The sequence below is a fragment of the Lepisosteus platostomus genome, chromosome 27 (assembly GCF_059453375.1).
Source record: "Lepisosteus platostomus isolate fLepPlt1 chromosome 27, fLepPlt1.hap1, whole genome shotgun sequence".
Taxonomy (NCBI): domain Eukaryota; kingdom Metazoa; phylum Chordata; class Actinopteri; order Semionotiformes; family Lepisosteidae; genus Lepisosteus; species Lepisosteus platostomus.
In genome coordinates, this window is record NC_142637.1 from 6,065,212 (window position 1) to 6,082,508 (window position 17,297).

Consider the following 17,297-nt stretch of genomic DNA (forward strand, 5'->3'; position numbering starts at 1 on the left):
AGGACTGACGCAGCTCATAACACAGCTGATTTTGTTAGCACCGCAACTACTTTTAACGGGCTACATGCATTTTTTTTGTAAGCAAATCTACCCAAAGAAGAATACACTGTGTCGTTCCCAAGAAAACGTAGGCTGAATGAAAACGCAGTTTTAAATCGGGAAAGCGGTAAACCAATGACTCTCGGAAGCGAATTTAACGTTGAAGATCGCGATTTTTTTTGATCGCGATTATTTCATCAATGCATTTGACCGCGTCTCGGTTTTACGTCTACAAGGCGAGACCCGTTGCGTTGTGTCGATTTTAGAATAGAAGAACGTGTGTGTGGATAGAAAACGCAATGGCATCACGCTAGCTAATGGGCGACATGATGGCAGTAGAGTTCGCCAACTGAAAAAAACAACACGCATATTGTGAAAAAATGCCAGTCAGCAATTTTTTTAAAATAATTTTCTGGAGTTTCAGCTCTCCCCTACACGCACACATGATCTGTACACAAATTATGTTTCACAACCTTCAAAATTTATCATAACAGGAAGTGGAGGAAAAAAAGCGACACTGCTCACACATGGTAAGTGTGTGTGAGGGTGCCCCACCGTTCATTTTAAAAAATATATCAAGCGCAAACCCTGTCAATGAAAAAACTGCTCAATGCAAACACACCTTTTTTCTTTTAAAAGCCCGTTTTGAGCGAAACAAATGTCAAATATTGTGACTACCCAGCCTTGCTGTTGAAACCGCTACCCTGGTTTCTCTCAAGAAGCGGATGGGTGAGATTCGTGGAGGAATGAATCGCTCATTACCAACCGGGCCAGTTGGGCCCAGTCGCCTCCTCTCATGTGCTGTTGTTCTTGTGTTCTGATTAAGACAGGTTTGAGATCCCTGGTTCTTGTCAGGAGGTGTGCAGTGGGCTCTCTGCAGCTGCCTGCCAGTAGAGAGTCTGTCACTAAAGCAGAAATGGAAAGCAACAGGCCTAAGGGCTCAGAGGTAGTGTCCTAGGAACAGAAAATTTGGTCTATTTTCAACCTCCTAATGTTTTCAAATCGCAGTTAGCATGAGATATTGTAATCCATATCTCCCACACAGACACGATAGATATACAGTATAAGCACAGTGGACAGGCTTTCATATGGATGCTGTTGTCCCCTTGAGCAAGACTGTGAAGAGTGACTGACATTTGTGCCTGTTCATACTGCTGGATATTTCACTCTAGGAATTTGAGTGAAGAGTCTTGCTCACCTGGGATTTGAAAGCACATCCATATGTGTATCGCTTCACACTGGTAGCCACCATCGCCCCACCCTCCCGGACAGTGTGCCTGGGCAGTGCTCAAGCCCGTCGTGTCAAATGCGTCCTGGTATTTGGAGTTTTCTTTAAACTTCTCAAGCTTAGCCAAATTTACAAGACAAGACGAAGAGCGGAGGTATTAGTTTCTGAGATTTGACAAAGGTGACACTGATGAACATTTTGTCACAAGGGTTAAATATTAAGAAACAGCAAAGGCATCAACACTTTAGTGGTTTTTGGTAAAAAAAAATGTAGCTTCTTATTACAATGAAAATGTATTTTCCTGAACCTGGACACCAGGAGCGAATCAGATCATTTTAAACCGGTAAAGATATTGCTGCAGCAGGACCTGTAGGTAAGGGTTTAGGTTTGCTGCCACTGCTGTTGCTGGGGAGCCATGTGTCTGAGGGCTTTAAATGTTCAGGAAAGCTCTCTCACACTGATGCTGCAGATCTGTCGAAATACGACGAGAGGGATTTCGTCAAGCCTAGAATTTCCTGTTTTGTTAACGTAGACAGTGCGAAGGCAAAGATTGTGACGACCAACTAGGCTGTGGACACACTGCAACTGGTTCAAAGGGGTGTGAAATGCGGGATTACTGTATATGAGCCTTGTTTTCTAATATCATGGATATAGCTATGACTCTGACATGCGATGCCTAGTCTCTTCTAGATTTTGTCTTACTGTTCTCAGTTAATTATACAATTAACCAATCAATCGACTGCGTCATTGTAATTCCTTTTTTTATAGATAACTGTAGTTTTAATGAAGAGAAAGATTCCTTTCTAAACTGTACAAGATCTTAAGAATCATTCTGTATATGTGCAAGTGAGAATATAATTACATTAATAGCTAAACTGACAACTGAGTTTGACGCCCCTCTGTGAAGCCATGTGTCGGGACAGGGAACATCTTCACTCGACAGCATAACATCACCATCTGGAGCAAAAAGCAAGGGCTTGATTTATATGTGACAAATACACTTAATCACCAAATAATTAAATTATCCAGCCTGGGGATTATGACAGATTACTAAAAACAGTTTCTAAATCCAGGTTCCTAAAACGAGGGTGGGATTTGCACTCCTATGATGGGAACAGCCCAACTAATCTGCACAACAAAATATTTTATTCATAAAAATCTATATATACAAAACAACCATACAATAAAAAAGTATATTATGGGATCATCCAACCTTATGATAACAGAATGTGGAGCCAACAATGCTACATGACATATTCACCCAGTGTGATTCAAGCAGTAATTAAGTAAATCCACTAGAAAACAATTTGTTTAGAAAAACATTACAAATATGAGAGGGATCCTTTCATCCTGAGAAGCGCCTTCTTTAGCACCTTTAAGTCTTTCAAATTTTTCCTCCAGCAGGAAGATCAAAGAATTGTACTGTAGGTTCTTTCGTTGGGAGTTTGTAAAAAAGGCATTGAAGACCCCGCAGTTAAGACCCTATCAGTCCTTGTTTCTCTGGAACATGGTGTTTAAGGCCAAGTAGTTCTGTAGTTAAAAGGTGCAGGCTGGACTCTGCTAGTTCTGCTACAACACTGTGAAATCCATGGACCGCTGAGAGGGTGTTATATCAAGGCAGTGTTCAGCAATTAAAAAACAAAACTGCTCATCTTTCTCCGGGTCACTGGGAGAGCTCAGTTCCCCTCTGCAAGTTTCTCCGGACTCGGGTTCGGATCCAATGTACCAGGAAAGCCAGTGATGACAGCCCGGCCACTGAGCCCACAGCGGAGCTCACAGACACAGTGACATTGGAATCTTCTTGGGTAACTGGAAAACAAGGAAAGCCAGTGATCAATCTGCAAAGGTGCAGGTTGTTTGTGTGGGTAAAGTGAAGGTAGCCTCAATAAATTCCCTAGAAGTTTAGCTGAACTTTAGATTTAGGAATTGCTTAAGCCAGCAGCCATATCACCCTGCAGCTCACAGCTGGCAGCACACTGAAGCTCAGCAGGTGTGAGCCTGGTCAGTACCTGGGTGGGAGACCTCCTGGGAAAAACTAAGGTTGCTGCTGGTAGAGGTGTTAGTGGGGCCAGCAGGGGGCGCTCATCCTGTGGTCTGTTTGGGTCCTGATGCCTCAGTATAGTGACGGGGACACAATATTGTAAAAAAGGCGCCGTTCTTCCGATGAGACATAAAACAGAGGTCCTGACTCTCAGTGGTCATTAAAAATCCCAGGGTATTTCTCTAAAAGAGTAGGGGTGTTACCCCCAGTGTCCTGTCCAAATTTCCCCCTGGCCCTTACCCATCATGGCCTCCTAATAATCCCCATCTCTGAACTGGCTTCATCACTCTGTTCTCCTCCCCACTGAGAGCTGGGGTGTGGGGAGCGGACTGGTGCACTGTGGCTGCTGTGGAATTTATTGGCACTGTGGTGGGGGCTACATATTGGTGGCGGTGGAGGGGATCCCCATTACCTGTAAAGCGCTTTGGGTGGAGTGCCGAGAAAAGCGCTATATAAGTGTAAGCAATAATTCTTTATTTATTATTATTTGTTGTCACTGCTGATTCACTGCAATGCTCACAAATCATGCCACTAGCTTTAGAGAGAGGTAGGTGAAATCATTTCTCTAACGTGTGTTTTAAAAAGGATAATTCTGGGACTATAAAAACTAAAAACTGATTTCCTATAGGAATGCATTTAAATAGAGAGGGATGCATGTTTATATAATGGACTGAAATGCTTTTTTAAACTAAATGTTTATTCATTGCATGTAAAATTAAAAGGGAAAAAACATCACTGTTCATGATGAGTCACAAACTCACCTAATCTGCATAGTTAAGTTTGGTCCTTTTACTCTCAGTGAGCCTTTTAAGATCACTTTATTAACCGTTTACAATTTCTTGCATTAGGAATTATCTTTTCACATACCCCAGCTTGCTCTCTTCCAAAAACACAACCAAGAGAACATACCCAGTATTTCAAAATTGTAATCTCAAAACGATTTTGTTATCACCATACACTAACAAAACAATGATGGTGTATCTGCCTACAGCTTCAGGAGACCTTCCTGCAGAATGTCCACGGGGACTCACCGAGAGTTGGTACAGTGCTGCTTCTAGGGTCTTTCTGAACGTCAGGTTTCACAAAGGCCGAGTACGTCGCTTCAACTTCAGCTGGAATAAAAACCAAGCCTTAAAATCAAAGTGGCCATTTCACTCTGGGTAAGAGTGTGGGAATGGAACACATGAAATATGACTCAAACTACAGTAATGCTATGGCCTGCTGGATTGTCTCCCAGATCCTTCTCAGCATAACGTGAGTGATTAGGTTTATGCACTAAATAAAGATTTTAAGGATATTCCCCTTCATTGTCTTGTTATCCACCAAAATTCTACAGAATGTCAATAAGTCCTCCACAGGCGTGCAGTAGTGATGAGGTCGAGTGAAGGGTAGGGTTAGTATAAACACTACTGTGTATGTATGGATGCTGTATTATTATACTGTAGAAGCCCACAGTAAAACGATAATTAAATCCAGACTCAAAACCTTCTTTAGAAGAGCATTCACTTAACTGGTTCTATTCTTTACCCCCCTGCTCCTACTGTATTTGGTACCACCATCTACTGTCTCCTCTCAGTGTGTATCGCCATCATGCATATCTTGTGTATTTTGTTTATTTTTGTTGTTGTCATTCGGTAAAGCGCTTTGAAAGCCATCTTTAAAAGCGCGACATAAAATCAAGTTTATCATTATATTATCATGAACAGAATCTTTTAGACCTAATTTATACAGCTCAAATGCAAGTGTGATGGCGAGATCTTCATGCTTCATGATCAGGGTGTGTTTTCATAGTATTAATAGCCCCATTGCTGGTGAGGGGTGAGATAGCGGTTGTTATTTAACTGCAGCACTCACAGATCACTTTCTGCGTGCTTCGGCTCAGGGCGATGTCTATGTTGTTCCAAGGAAAGGAAGTAGTTGTACCCTTTGGCTCAGCTGAAAAACAAGAACGGACAGACCAAATCAGGGTTTCGCTTGGAGTTTAACCTCACTGTTAAATCCGAAATTGTCATCCATGTGGATTCCGCTGCAGTGCACACAACAGGAACTCACATGGCTCTGGGGCAGTGCTGAGGTCAGGGTAGTAAACGTCATTGGATGTCACACTGTCCTTGATTGTTGTGGACGAATCTGTAGGGGGATAAAAAAATAAAAGTGGTCAATGCTTCTACTCTGTGGGTATCAAAGTCTGGATTTAATTTTCCACGCCCTTTTATAATACAAAGACACACCAGTAGTCTCTTCGTTTTGAACTGCTCAGGATAATGGCTGCTCTAATGTTTTTGAAAGAAGGTACTCACTCAATGACACCACTGTGCTGTGCTCAGCCTGATCGTCATGGGCAGTGGTCTGGGGGACTGCACTTGTCCTCTCTGGGGCATCTAGGCATCAAAAGCAAAAGCAAAGAGATTCATAATTATTTCCACGTTTTTAAAGCCGTGTAGTGTGATTGAAAATTGTTGCAAAACTCGGGATCTGTTGTCATTATCTCTTCCTTTTAAGAATCTCTTACTAGGCCAAGTACTACAGTGATAATCTATTTCAGACATCTTGAGGAATATGTGTTTGAGCAATGTCTGTGTATTTGAATGTTATCTACTGTATGTACTCAGACACCTAATCTATCAGAAATAACAAAAATATTAATAGTAATAATATTAATGATTATAAAATAAAGTGCCTGTAATGACAAACACTGCTTAAAGGCTCTGCACAGTAAAAATTCACTACACTATTTGATATACAGTGTAAACAATTTGCCTATTAGGTTTTTATTATTTCAACATCATTGCACAATATTACATGATACTCATAATACCCTTACAAAAAAGCAACCTCTTTTCATTGTCAACACCTCCACCCTGCGGAACGGTGGTGCAGAAGGATGACAGAGGCGTTTAACCTCGATGTGGATCTCTCAGTTTCGTACCTGTGGCTCAGAAGAAACAGTCATTTCTGTCTTAGAAATATTTCTCAAACTGATTGTTGTTTGCAGCTGGTGTCAAGACATTCATTACACTATAGCCAGCCAAGTGAAATTAACTGCTTGTAAACTATTCATGGTTCGCAGTGCTGTAAGCCATCAGCCATACTCAACATTGTAATTGTAAAACTCCTATAATTTGTATTATCATTACTATTATAATTAGGAGTAGTAATGGTTCCAATAATAATAGCTTTGCTCAGTGATACACTGGCAGCTTAGGAATATTGTGTCACAGTGACAGGAGATATGTCGAAATCTAAAGAGAGCAATCTTTATCATTTCTATAGTTTCCTGTTTATTACCGGTTGAGTTGAATATAGACAGCCCTGGGGAAATGACAGTAAAGACCAGTGTGCTTTCAGACACTGCCCCTGGCCTGGAGTTTTGTGAAATTCTCACATGCTGTTGACTTCCCTAGTTTTATAATGATACAGTGGTTCCATTGCATTCGACATTCCTAAAGACACAGCAATCAAACATTTCCAATTGATCTTATGGGTTATGAAAACTACCCTTTGCGCATAAGTTGAACACAGATATCCCCTTCACCCCAGCTGTTCTGCTAGCAGTATTTTAGAAAGCTGCTGAAAGCAGCCTGTCATCTAGCACTGCAGAGTAACTGCTGAACAGGAAGCCAGAGGTATGAAAGGCGAAGAGCACTCCAGCAGGCAGTGGATGAGACTTTAAATCAGGTTGAAAGAAAGAGAAAATCTGCAGATCTTGCATTCTGTTTTAGCCCCTGTCAGATCTCTTGGACTTTGTCCTCTGAATTTGTATCGCACCTCTCCATGATTTGTGAACAATCCTGTCATTTCAAACAGAAAGGCAGACTTTGGTAAAGAAATGTGGGAAAGACCTTAAAGCATTTTTAACTGGTGGAACTGAGGTCTTGAAAGAGTCTGGAACAGTGGGGAGCAGTGGGGCAGCAGTGAGATTTGGGGAGCAGTGGGGCAGCAGTGAGATTTGGGGAGCAGCGGGGCGGCAGTGAGATTTGGGGTGCAGTGGGGCGGCAGTGAGATCTGGGGAGCAGTGGGGCAGCAGTGAGATTTGGGGAGCAGTGGGGTGGCAGTGAGATCTGGGGAGCAGTGAGGCTGCAGTGAGATTTGGGGTGCAGTGGGGCAGCAGTGAGATCTGGGGAGCAGTGGGGCAGCAGTGAGATCTGGGGAGCAGTGGGGCGGCAGTGAGATTTGGGGTGCAGTGGGGCGGCAGTGAGATTTGGGGAGTGGGGAGGGGCTGGCACAGTGGGGGTCACTCACCCTGTACGCTGAGGGAGATGGGCCGGCTCAGGGTTCCCAGAGTGTTCTCCATGGAGCACAGGTAGGTGCCGCTGTCCTCGCGCCGGGCCGCGGGAGTGCTCAGGGTGGACCTGCCCTGCTGGGTGCGGGCTGTCCAGCTGGGGGGGGGCACAGCGCTGTCTTTGGTCCAGGTGATGATCGCCGGGGGGTGGGCGTCCCACCTGCAGCTCAGTGTGACAGGCTCGCCCACTCGGACCGAGAGGCTGGAGGGGCTGCTTTCAGCATTCCTAGGGCCATCTGTAAGAAAATCACAGAACCCCCTCCCCTTAAAAACCTTTTTCAGAGAGCAGCTTAAACTAGAGGTTAGGACTCCAAGGGTCTGGGGCTCAAGTCATTACTGTGCCAACCATCCCTGGGAAAGGCTCTTGATCATGACCACCGATCCAATATGAACAGTACCAGGCCTGCTGGGATGTGACCAGCTTCCCAAACAGGGGGCCGTCTCGTATTCTGTCTGCTCATGCTGCTGCAGAGACCTACACAGGCATAAACTGTTTCCTTCTAAAGCTTAATACAGGGAGGCTGTACAAGAGACTCCTCTCTGTCCTCCATGTCACTCCTCATTCTAATATCACAGTCTATATTAATAACTCTGCCAAGGCAGGTTTCAACAGAGATTGTGCTAGGATCCTTCTAGCAGAGGAACACCAGAGGCTTTTTTGGGGACATCTAAGGATGTGCAATGGTTAGTACTCAAATGTAATTATCATCTCTCTCACTCATGTTGGGATCTGCAACAGAAGGAGGTGGCTGTCCCGCCTGCCTGGGATTTGGGTTTTGGGTTTTGGGTTTTGAGCTGGCCCGAACTATTTTGGGATCTAAGAGTGACACCAGGTTGCAGGCCCATGTACTGTAACTACTGTACCAGCCCTGGCCAGTCTTGCGTGTTATCTGAGAAAACATAGTGGTGCACTGAAAAGTAACACCAGGCCTTTCAAACAGTGATTTAAAAATAAAACGATTACCACCTTCTTGTAAAAAGTATCATTTTAAAACATGATTTATTACAGGAAAAAGAGCCAGGGGAAGTTTTTTTTTTTCCTCCTGCCTCCTGAAAGGTTGTCAGGAATGATGGCTAACAATAGCACTTGTGTATTAGGGAAGAGATAAGGACACTGTACAGAGTGTACTATTTAATTCAGAACACTGTGGAGCCTAATAAGGGCTAACCTCGTTCACCTCTCCTCTCAGAGGACAGGGTCTCTGCCTTGGAATCACATGCTCTGTGTGACTGTGGCTTGCTCTGGCCTGCACCTCAGCCCTTCACATATAAAAGCTACAGCAGCTAACACAGACCCTTGTCCACAGGGGTGTCTGGCCAGTGTGTCCAGCTTGCTGGGGAGAACTTTATATGGAACAACAGTTTAACTGTTCATTCTTCTTTCCTCTGCTCTTTCTTGCTCTTCCCTTGCCCATAAACAGTCCAAATATCAGGAACCTCCCAGCTGAAGGAATCATCTTGCCCTTGAGGATCACATCCTCCCTGGCCAGAGCAAGGCTCTGCAGCAGCGGAACAGGCAGGTCATGGCCACTACACCTCAGCACAGCCTCAGTGAAGGCTGTAATTTGCTAGAAGATCTGGATGGTAAACAGGATGAAGATATTTTAGCACCCTGTAGAAAACACAGCCTGTTATGTTCAAGCTGCTCTCGCAGAGGCAATTGTTTAAGTAACAACATGTTATTTAATGGAGGTTCCTAATATTTTGGCCAGTGTGCGTGTGCAGCTGTAGTTAGTCCTACTGTAGATTGAGGAGTGAACTGGCCACAACCCCCCCCTGAACTCTGGTGTGGCTTGAACTCTGTGCTCTGATCGCAGAATGACTTTGGTAAACAGGACACTTCTCTCAGCACATTAGGACATTTATGCTTCTACTACATTGAGGGGAAACGTTTAACTCTTAACCGGAGGGTCTGTACTGTGCCCACTATTCCTGGGAAGGGCTCTCGCCCCTGTGGACCACCTCCAGGCATGCGCTGCGCCATATTCTGCGATTCAGAATGAGGCAGCAAAACATCCAGTGAGGTGAAGCGGCCCTGTGGTATCGAAAGCCAGCAGGTTTGGGAATACGTCTCTTTGAATCCCACAGAAACATTGCCCCTGACCTCGAGACCGTTTTGCCAACAAATACTTCTGTGGTCAAACGTCTGCTGTGCAACCTGTATTCATTCATTCCCTCGGACGGCTCATCACATTAGTCATTCCAGGGACTAGTGAGCAGGAAGGGCGGCTTCACGTCCCAATTCTCGTGCACTCTCGCGCTCGCTCCTGGAGAGACCAGGAGCTTGCATCAAAATGTTCTGCTAATTTTGACATACCGTCAATTCAATTATTGCGTTACCAAGATTTAATAACTGCTCTGAGAAATTCAGACTTCAGTTCCCTTGAATGCTGTAGAGACCTAATCGGCTCCCTTGTAAAGCCCAGTACAGCGTTGCACCCTGGTCTCCTCTGCAGTCATCGCTAAGCAGCCCTCACTGCCCGGTGTACTCACACAGCACGTCTATGCTGAGCCCCCGCCTGACCTGCCCCGCCTCATTCTGGAGGACACAGCTGTAGTTGCCACTGTCCTCCACCCGCAGCTGTTGGATGTCAACCTGCAGCCGTCCTGGGCTCCGGGTCTGTCTCCAGCGCTGTGGGAGCTGCCACCCTTCGGTGCCTTCCTTCTCCCAGGAGATGAGCAGGGAGGGCTCGGGCTGGGCGCGGCAGGAAAAGGAGGCCGAGCGCCCCAGCTCTGCGGCTATGGAATCTGGGGACACCGACGTGATCTGTGGGAGATCTGAACACAGAAGAGAGCATGGGTCACCAGAGGTACGATTTCTGCAAAACGCAGTGTATGTATGGATTGTATTGGTGCCCCACCCCTTGACTTCCCTCTGCCCGGGCGGCGGTGTAACAAGAGAGGTGGGAGACTGGAACGGCAGCTCGCTCATTCGTGGCCCTTTGTGGAATACAGGGGCGAGCCCGGCGCTCAGGAACAAGGGAATGAAGGTAGAGAGGGGAACAAGCTCAGCTTGGGGTTTGGCGAGAGAATGTGGGAAAAAGGGAAAGAGGACCCCTATTTATAGAGGAGAGGAAAGGGGGAAATGAGTCTGCGAAAATGTGTTCAGGCTCCCAGGCTTCCTGTGTCTGGAACGCTGCAGTATATGTACATTGTACTTGTCTGCTATAACCAGCTCTAGCTGTGTCAGTCTGAGGGGTCTTAGACACAGCATTGGAGTGGTGATGCATTTGCTGGGGTCTGTCTGCTCTGAAGAGGTACTGTAAGTGAACGTGAGAAGTGTCTCAGAGTGAGGCCACATAAGCGTTATTTCAGGGCGGTTTGGGAGGGATTTAAATGCTGTTTTTTAAAACAGGTGGGAGGTGGACAGGGCCTTGGGGCAGGTGAGAGCTCTTTGTTGCAATGATGATTTCTCTTAAAGTCATGTGGCTGGAATGAAATGCAGCCACTGTGTCAAGGACCAGGACAAATACCTTTGCCCAGAGTTCAGCTCTGAAATCACAGGTGTCACTTATTTGTGAGAGCAAATATGTTTTTTGTGTGTAATTAGCCATTTAAGCCATTTTCCACAAATCTTCTGGCAGTTCATCCAAGTCTGTCTAAAGATGATTTTAAATCACATTACAAAGCGAGATTAAATCGGTTTCATTCACAGGTAGTGGCAGAATGAAAAAATGCATATTGCGTACCTTTAAACTGGATTGGCAGAGTCGTGTTTTTGAGTAAGACCTGCCCATTTACGGTCAGATCTGCTTCACATCTGTATTCCGTGGAACCGGCCCCAGTCTGGTTTGTTACTTTCAGCTCATAGTTTGAAAGCCTGGAGTCCTCCTGTTCGCTTTCCTCGGGCTCCGAGCCGAAAGCCTTTCCCCCGTGAAACAGACGCAGACTGGCCTTTTCAGGAGGATAGACGCCCCTCCAGGAGCAGAAGACATCAAAGAGCCTGCCAGAAATGGGGTTCTCCGGGACGGTGCGCACAACCGGCTCTGGGAACGCTGGACCGAGAGAAAAGCCAGATGGGTTTTTATTCCTTCTCACTTTCACTCAGACTGTAACATCAGGTATTCGTAGCGTTATTTTGTTTGTTTTTTTACTTTGACGCATTCATTGAGCCTCTTAAGACAAAATCGGAGTCATTTCTCAATGAATAAAATAGATAAGCAACTGAGGACGTACAGTAATTTGGAACTGATCCCAAAATTTCTGCCCAGCCTGGCTCCTCGGAGCCCTGTTTTAATACTCTGTTGACTGATATTTCAGGATTTCTCCTGTCGTTCCCCTCGCAGTGTCTTCTTACTAACAAGCCCCTCCTTTACTTACCAAAAACATGCACACGTGTTTTCTTCCTTTTGGTTGCTTCCCCGCAGCGCGACAGGCAGGTGTAGTCTCCCTCGTCTTCTAACTCGGCGATCCCGATTTCCATCGTGCTCTCCTGAGCGGTGCTCCTCACCAGGAAGCGACTGGCGTCGATCCCCTTCCTCCACGCGGGTTTCCCCGCGGGGCAGGTGGTCGTACAGGTGACGGAGACCGGCTGGCCCACCTGCACGGCGGGGTTCTCCGGCTTGATCACCACCTCGCCGGGGAGCGCCGGAGCCGCTGGTGGGGAAAGAAAATGAAAAAAAAAAACTTTGGAATTACCGAGTTATATTATATATTGCTGTGTATAATATATTAATATCATATATAACATATAACTAAAAGGGGGTGTGGGGGAGCGGTTAGCGTTTCCGTTTTTTATAACCGTTTCATTGCACTTGTGCAAATGACAAATAAACTGAACTAATATATAATAATATATTATATATAGCTGTTTAATTCCGTATATCAGTACAGTATAATTCCTTACTATATCGCACTTTTCTGGATACACGACTCAAAGTGCTTTACAAGTAATAGGGACTCCCCTCCACCACCACCTGGGTGATGTAAATCCAGAATTATACCTTTCCTGGCATGATAACTGGTACTTTAACGCCCGGGGGCTGTAATACCTGTCAGATGTGCGGTATTGAATCAGATCTGAGCTGATGCTCTTTTGTGAACAGTTACATTTTGTTTGCCAGTCACACGGGCTGATCTTTGTTAGAAACAGCGGACAGCGATCAGTGTTACCTGTTGCATTTGAATGGGCAGTAAGCGCCAGTTTGCATCTCAGAGAAGTTGTGTCACACTGAATTTTTAATAATTAATATCTTTCAGTTTAAAGGATGTTAAAAAAATCCCTTCAAGTCTCCTCGCCTCTCAGTGAGCATGCAGCCACAGAGTCACCCTACTCCTTAATGTATTAACATAAATTACTGATGGGAATAGATTAGACAAACAGAACAGCATAAAGTCAAATCTGTGTTGTTGAAAGTAGAATTTGCTACTAGCTGCCATATCTGTTAGAGATCATCTTCACTGAACAAATCATCACATTTTAAAGAAAAGCATTAACACGTATAACCATAGCATCATAATCCAGGTGCCGTGGACACCCAGTGTCTGCAAATGTTTGCGCCAATTGAAATCTTCATTATTTAGCCCCACGTTTATCTCACAATTATCTAGGCAATTGTGTAAATCCCTGTGATTGTAAGACATTTCAACTTTACCTATAAATATCAATCATGTGAAAACTGCATATCTGTAGAAAAAAAACAGTCAGTCCCATTAGTAGTTCAGCCAGCAAAGGTCAAAAACCAGCAGACAGTGGAGTTGTGAGGAACCCGTGTCCTTACCCTGAGTAGCCAGCTTCAGAAACAAGCACGCGAAGGAGATGACTTGCCAGTGCCTCATCGTGGTTTCCATTAGCGCACAGAGACTGGAGCAAAAACTCCGGAGGTGATCTGAAGGCTTCGTTTCACCCTCTGACTGTATCCACCCCTGCAGGTGACCTGCCTTATGAGAACTGGACACTGGATACCATACTGGCACCCTGCCTTCCCCTGCCTCTTAGCTTTACTTCATACCCCCCCTTAACTCCACCCCTTCCTGTAGACCCAGACACACTCATCTGGCTTCTGGAAACATAGCGGGACTTTACTGTAGACCCCCCACTACAAGCATAAACCTTTGAGAGGACATGACCTTTAAATAGTGCTGAGACTGCAGGAGGGCATAAAGACTTTGCTACTATGGATGTCTGCAAGGAAGATAACACAGAATAAGGGTTACAAGTGACAGCAGGCTCTTCAACGTTACTCAATGTGAATAAAATAGCGTCAGGACATTTAATGAAGCGTCTCAGGTAGATTTAGTTTCCACAGTGTTGTTAGGGAGGTTGTTCCAGAGCCTTTGTGGGAAGAAGGCTGTTGAATGTTTCTCAACATAGCTTTCATCTGTGTCCAGGGGTCACAAAACACTGAACTCCCAATTCATGGTGTCCAGTGAAAACCTATGGTTTTCTCTTCTTTCTCTCTCCCCTCCTTTCACATGTCCTTAAATTTTTGCCTTTTATTCAGCTTTCACTTTCCACCACTGAAGCATCTTCCACCACTCTGCCTTTCCTGAAATAATAAACAACAACTTCAACAAAAATTCTAAGGAATTTCACATTATATAGCCCCCTTACAGGGAACTTCTGGGAGAGCTTTACAGGAAAAGTGAAAATAGTTAAAACAAAACAAAACGGTTAGATAGGATGTAAAATTAGCACAAAGAAGCAGAAGAGGTTAGAAATGCATTAGAAAACTCAAGGTGCAGAGGCAGATACCAATTAAAAAAAATTTTCTAAAGAAGAAGGTTTTGAGGCTGGATTTGAAAGCACTTGGGGAAGTTGACTGTCTGATATCGCTCGGGATAGAAGTCCAGAGCTTAGGGACATAGCAAGAGAAGACCCATTAGAAGGCACACAGGCTTGGGTGACAAACAGGAGACCAGAATCAGATGACTGCAGTTTGCGAGGTGGGGAATGCATCTGTTTGTTTTATTCAGCCCCTGATACACAGCTCCCTTCATCCCAGATATACTGGAACCTCTCCCACGTTCTTGCAGTTCCTCAGACCTTGTTGCTTGGGTAGCAATGAGACGCGCTGAAACGCAGACCTCAGACGAAGGTTTTTATTTCACTGACAAAATAACGCTCAAAATGTCCGCACCGAAACCAAAAATAACCCTCGGATCAGTCACATAAGGAATTTCAGAGGTACAATCCCTTTTGTCCTTCCCTTCTGCCCCCAAACCTTTTCATCCCCCTTCGCCATTGTATAGGATGACCATTCAAATGGAACCATTTTCTTTCAATCCCAGCATTCAGCTCATACCGTTTGACTGCCTCAGACGTACTGCTTTCCTCCCCACTGCTGTCTTAACCACTCAGAAGCCTTTCAAGACAAGTGCTTTTTACAACAGCAGAGGCTACTGCATCACCTACAAACATTTCCAACAGATGGTCCCTCAGGATCGCCCAGAGGTGACGAAGCCCTTTTCCAGGTGACATAATAGTGGAAGGCCACAGGGATCTGTACTAGGACCAGTGCTCTTTATTCCAAGCAGTTATCTAAATCTGGTGTAGTTAGTAAACCAATAAGGTTTGCAGATCATACCAAATTAGGAGGATGAAGAAACTTTAGAAGCAGCAAATAAATTAAAAAAAGATTTAGATACACAGATGATGTGTACTGCAGACCCAAGTTCAAGATTTTGCAGGCAAGGGGTAAAATTCCAAACTCCAGGTACAAAATGGGAAACACTGAGATAGAAAAGCCAAAGTATGAAAAATAGAGGCCTTTTATGCTGATGCATAATTTACATCTTCTAGACAATGTGGGGAAGTGATTAAAATGTGATTTATTATTTGTTTCCAGGCATGATGTATTAGAACAAGCTAGGAACAATAGGACAGGGAGGTCAACGCCCGGCTACTACCAGATTAGAGTTTATTCTATCATTTATCTTTGTCGATGATACTAAAATAGGAGCATTAAGACAAAGTTTAATGGCAGAGTAGGAGTTTTTTAAAGACTTAAGATACAATTTTAAAGACTGGGCAAACACGAGGCAAATAGCGTTTAATGTGGACCTTCAGAGGGTTACTTACAAGTAGTAAAAGCATAAACTATAAAAGATGGGAAAAAACATTAGAACATACAGTTTAATAATAATAAGAAGAATATTGTTGTATGGAATAATTTAGAACACTGGGTAGACTACTTTTCAGGAAAGATGCATCTGTGAAGTGTGAAAGGAAGTCATAAACATTGTGCTGCAGGAGCAGGAAGGATCGGAGCTTGTGTGTTAGGAGATGGAACGAGGGGAGAGCACACATCAGATACAGAACACTGAGCTAAGGCCAGGGCAGGATGGGGAAAATGACACAGAGTTAAGATACAGGAAGGGCAGCACAGGGGCTCCGGGTTCAGTTCCAGACCTGGGGTGCTATCTGTGTGGAGTTTGGATGTATATTTCTACTGCTTTAAGTCAGATCTTCGGTTGTCTGTATCTGGTATATTTAGGACTTAAAAAGTTCAAGTGGGTAGCTGCGGCAGCAAAGGAACCAGTAAAGGTTTATTCCATGCTGACTCACTTACGGCCAGGACACTGACACTGTATTTATTTCTCTTCCTGTATTACCAGTTCTAAGGGGTTTATCCACACATTTGCATTGCATCCTGCAGCCCACTGAAGCTCAGCAGGTGTGAGCCTGGCCAGTACCTGGATGGGAAACCTCCTGGGAAAAGCTAAGGTTGCTGTTGGAAGAGGTTAGTGTGGTCTGTATGGGTCCTAATGCCCCAGGATAGTGATAGGGACACTATACTGTAAAAAAAAAGGTGCTGTCCTTTGGACGGGACCTACAACTGAAGTCCTAACTTTCTGCAGGGTGTTACCCCGCTGTCCTGGCCAAATTTCCCCCCAAGCCTTTACCAATCATGGCCTCCTAATAATCCCATCTCTGAACTGGCTTCATCACTCTGCTCTCCTCCCCACTGATAGGTGACATGTGGTGAGTGCACTGGCGCACTATGGCTGTCGTCACATCATCCAGGTGGGGCTGCAAACTGGAGGTGGTGGAGGGGATCCCCAATACCTGTAAAGCTGTAAAGGAGGTAAGGAATTAATGAATTTGCAGCCCTTCTAACAAAGTGCTCTGGAGAGTCCCTCAGCTTGGCTGTGCATGTGTTGGCCTCACCCGAGTGATGGATTATTTAGACGGAGCTGATGCTGGCGGGATCGGGCTCGGGGCGAGAGCAGCTCCCTGGCGCAAGGAGAGAGGGAAGGTGGAGGCTGTGTCCAAAGAGTGAGTAATTGGTGTCAGTGACTCAACTGGAAGATTTTGCAAAGTGCCAAAACGGGCCGAGTAGGGGGAGCGGTGTACAGTACGTGGATGATGGACTTTCCAACTCTGTCCACCCTTCCCGTTCGGTCCATGTGCCAAGTGTGGAAGTCCGGCCTTCTGGGAGCAGCTGTTGTTCGGAACAGTACGGGGTCACTCCTCCAGTAAGACTTCAAACCCCTTCCAGTTCCCGAGCAGCATGGGACACTGGTCCCAAGGACACATCTGCCATTTTCCAGCCAGTGGAAAATCCCACTTGTCCGGAACTACTATGGAAATTGGTTTCTTCCGTACAACTGGGAGTCCAGCTGCAGGTCACGTAAACCCATCCATCCATTTTCCAACTACTTTATCCAGTACAGAGTGGTGGGGGAGCTGGAGCCTATTCCAGCAAGCACTGGCCGCAAGCAGGGTGCACACTGGCCAGGACACCAGGACGCCAGTGTGCCAGTGC

The 17,297-nt window shown here is 45.2% G+C and overlaps 1 protein-coding gene across 1 annotated transcript; it reads right to left on the reverse strand.

Moving 5' to 3' along the window:
- Positions 1–2,396: 2,396 nt before the first annotated feature.
- On the reverse strand, positions 2,397–13,516 carry LOC148639151 (vascular cell adhesion protein 1-like). The gene is made up of 10 exons (XM_088621703.1): positions 13,311–13,516; positions 11,911–12,186; positions 11,280–11,585; positions 10,084–10,368; positions 7,551–7,826; positions 5,609–5,689; positions 5,361–5,438; positions 5,163–5,243; positions 4,340–4,420; positions 2,397–3,076 (listed from the first exon to the last, which is right to left on the reverse strand). Exons 1-10 carry the CDS (start codon positions 13,378–13,380, stop codon positions 2,931–2,933), a joined length of 1,680 nt encoding a protein of 559 aa, XP_088477829.1. The 5' UTR covers positions 13,381–13,516; the 3' UTR covers positions 2,397–2,930.
- Between the last annotated feature and the right edge of the window lie 3,781 nt (positions 13,517–17,297).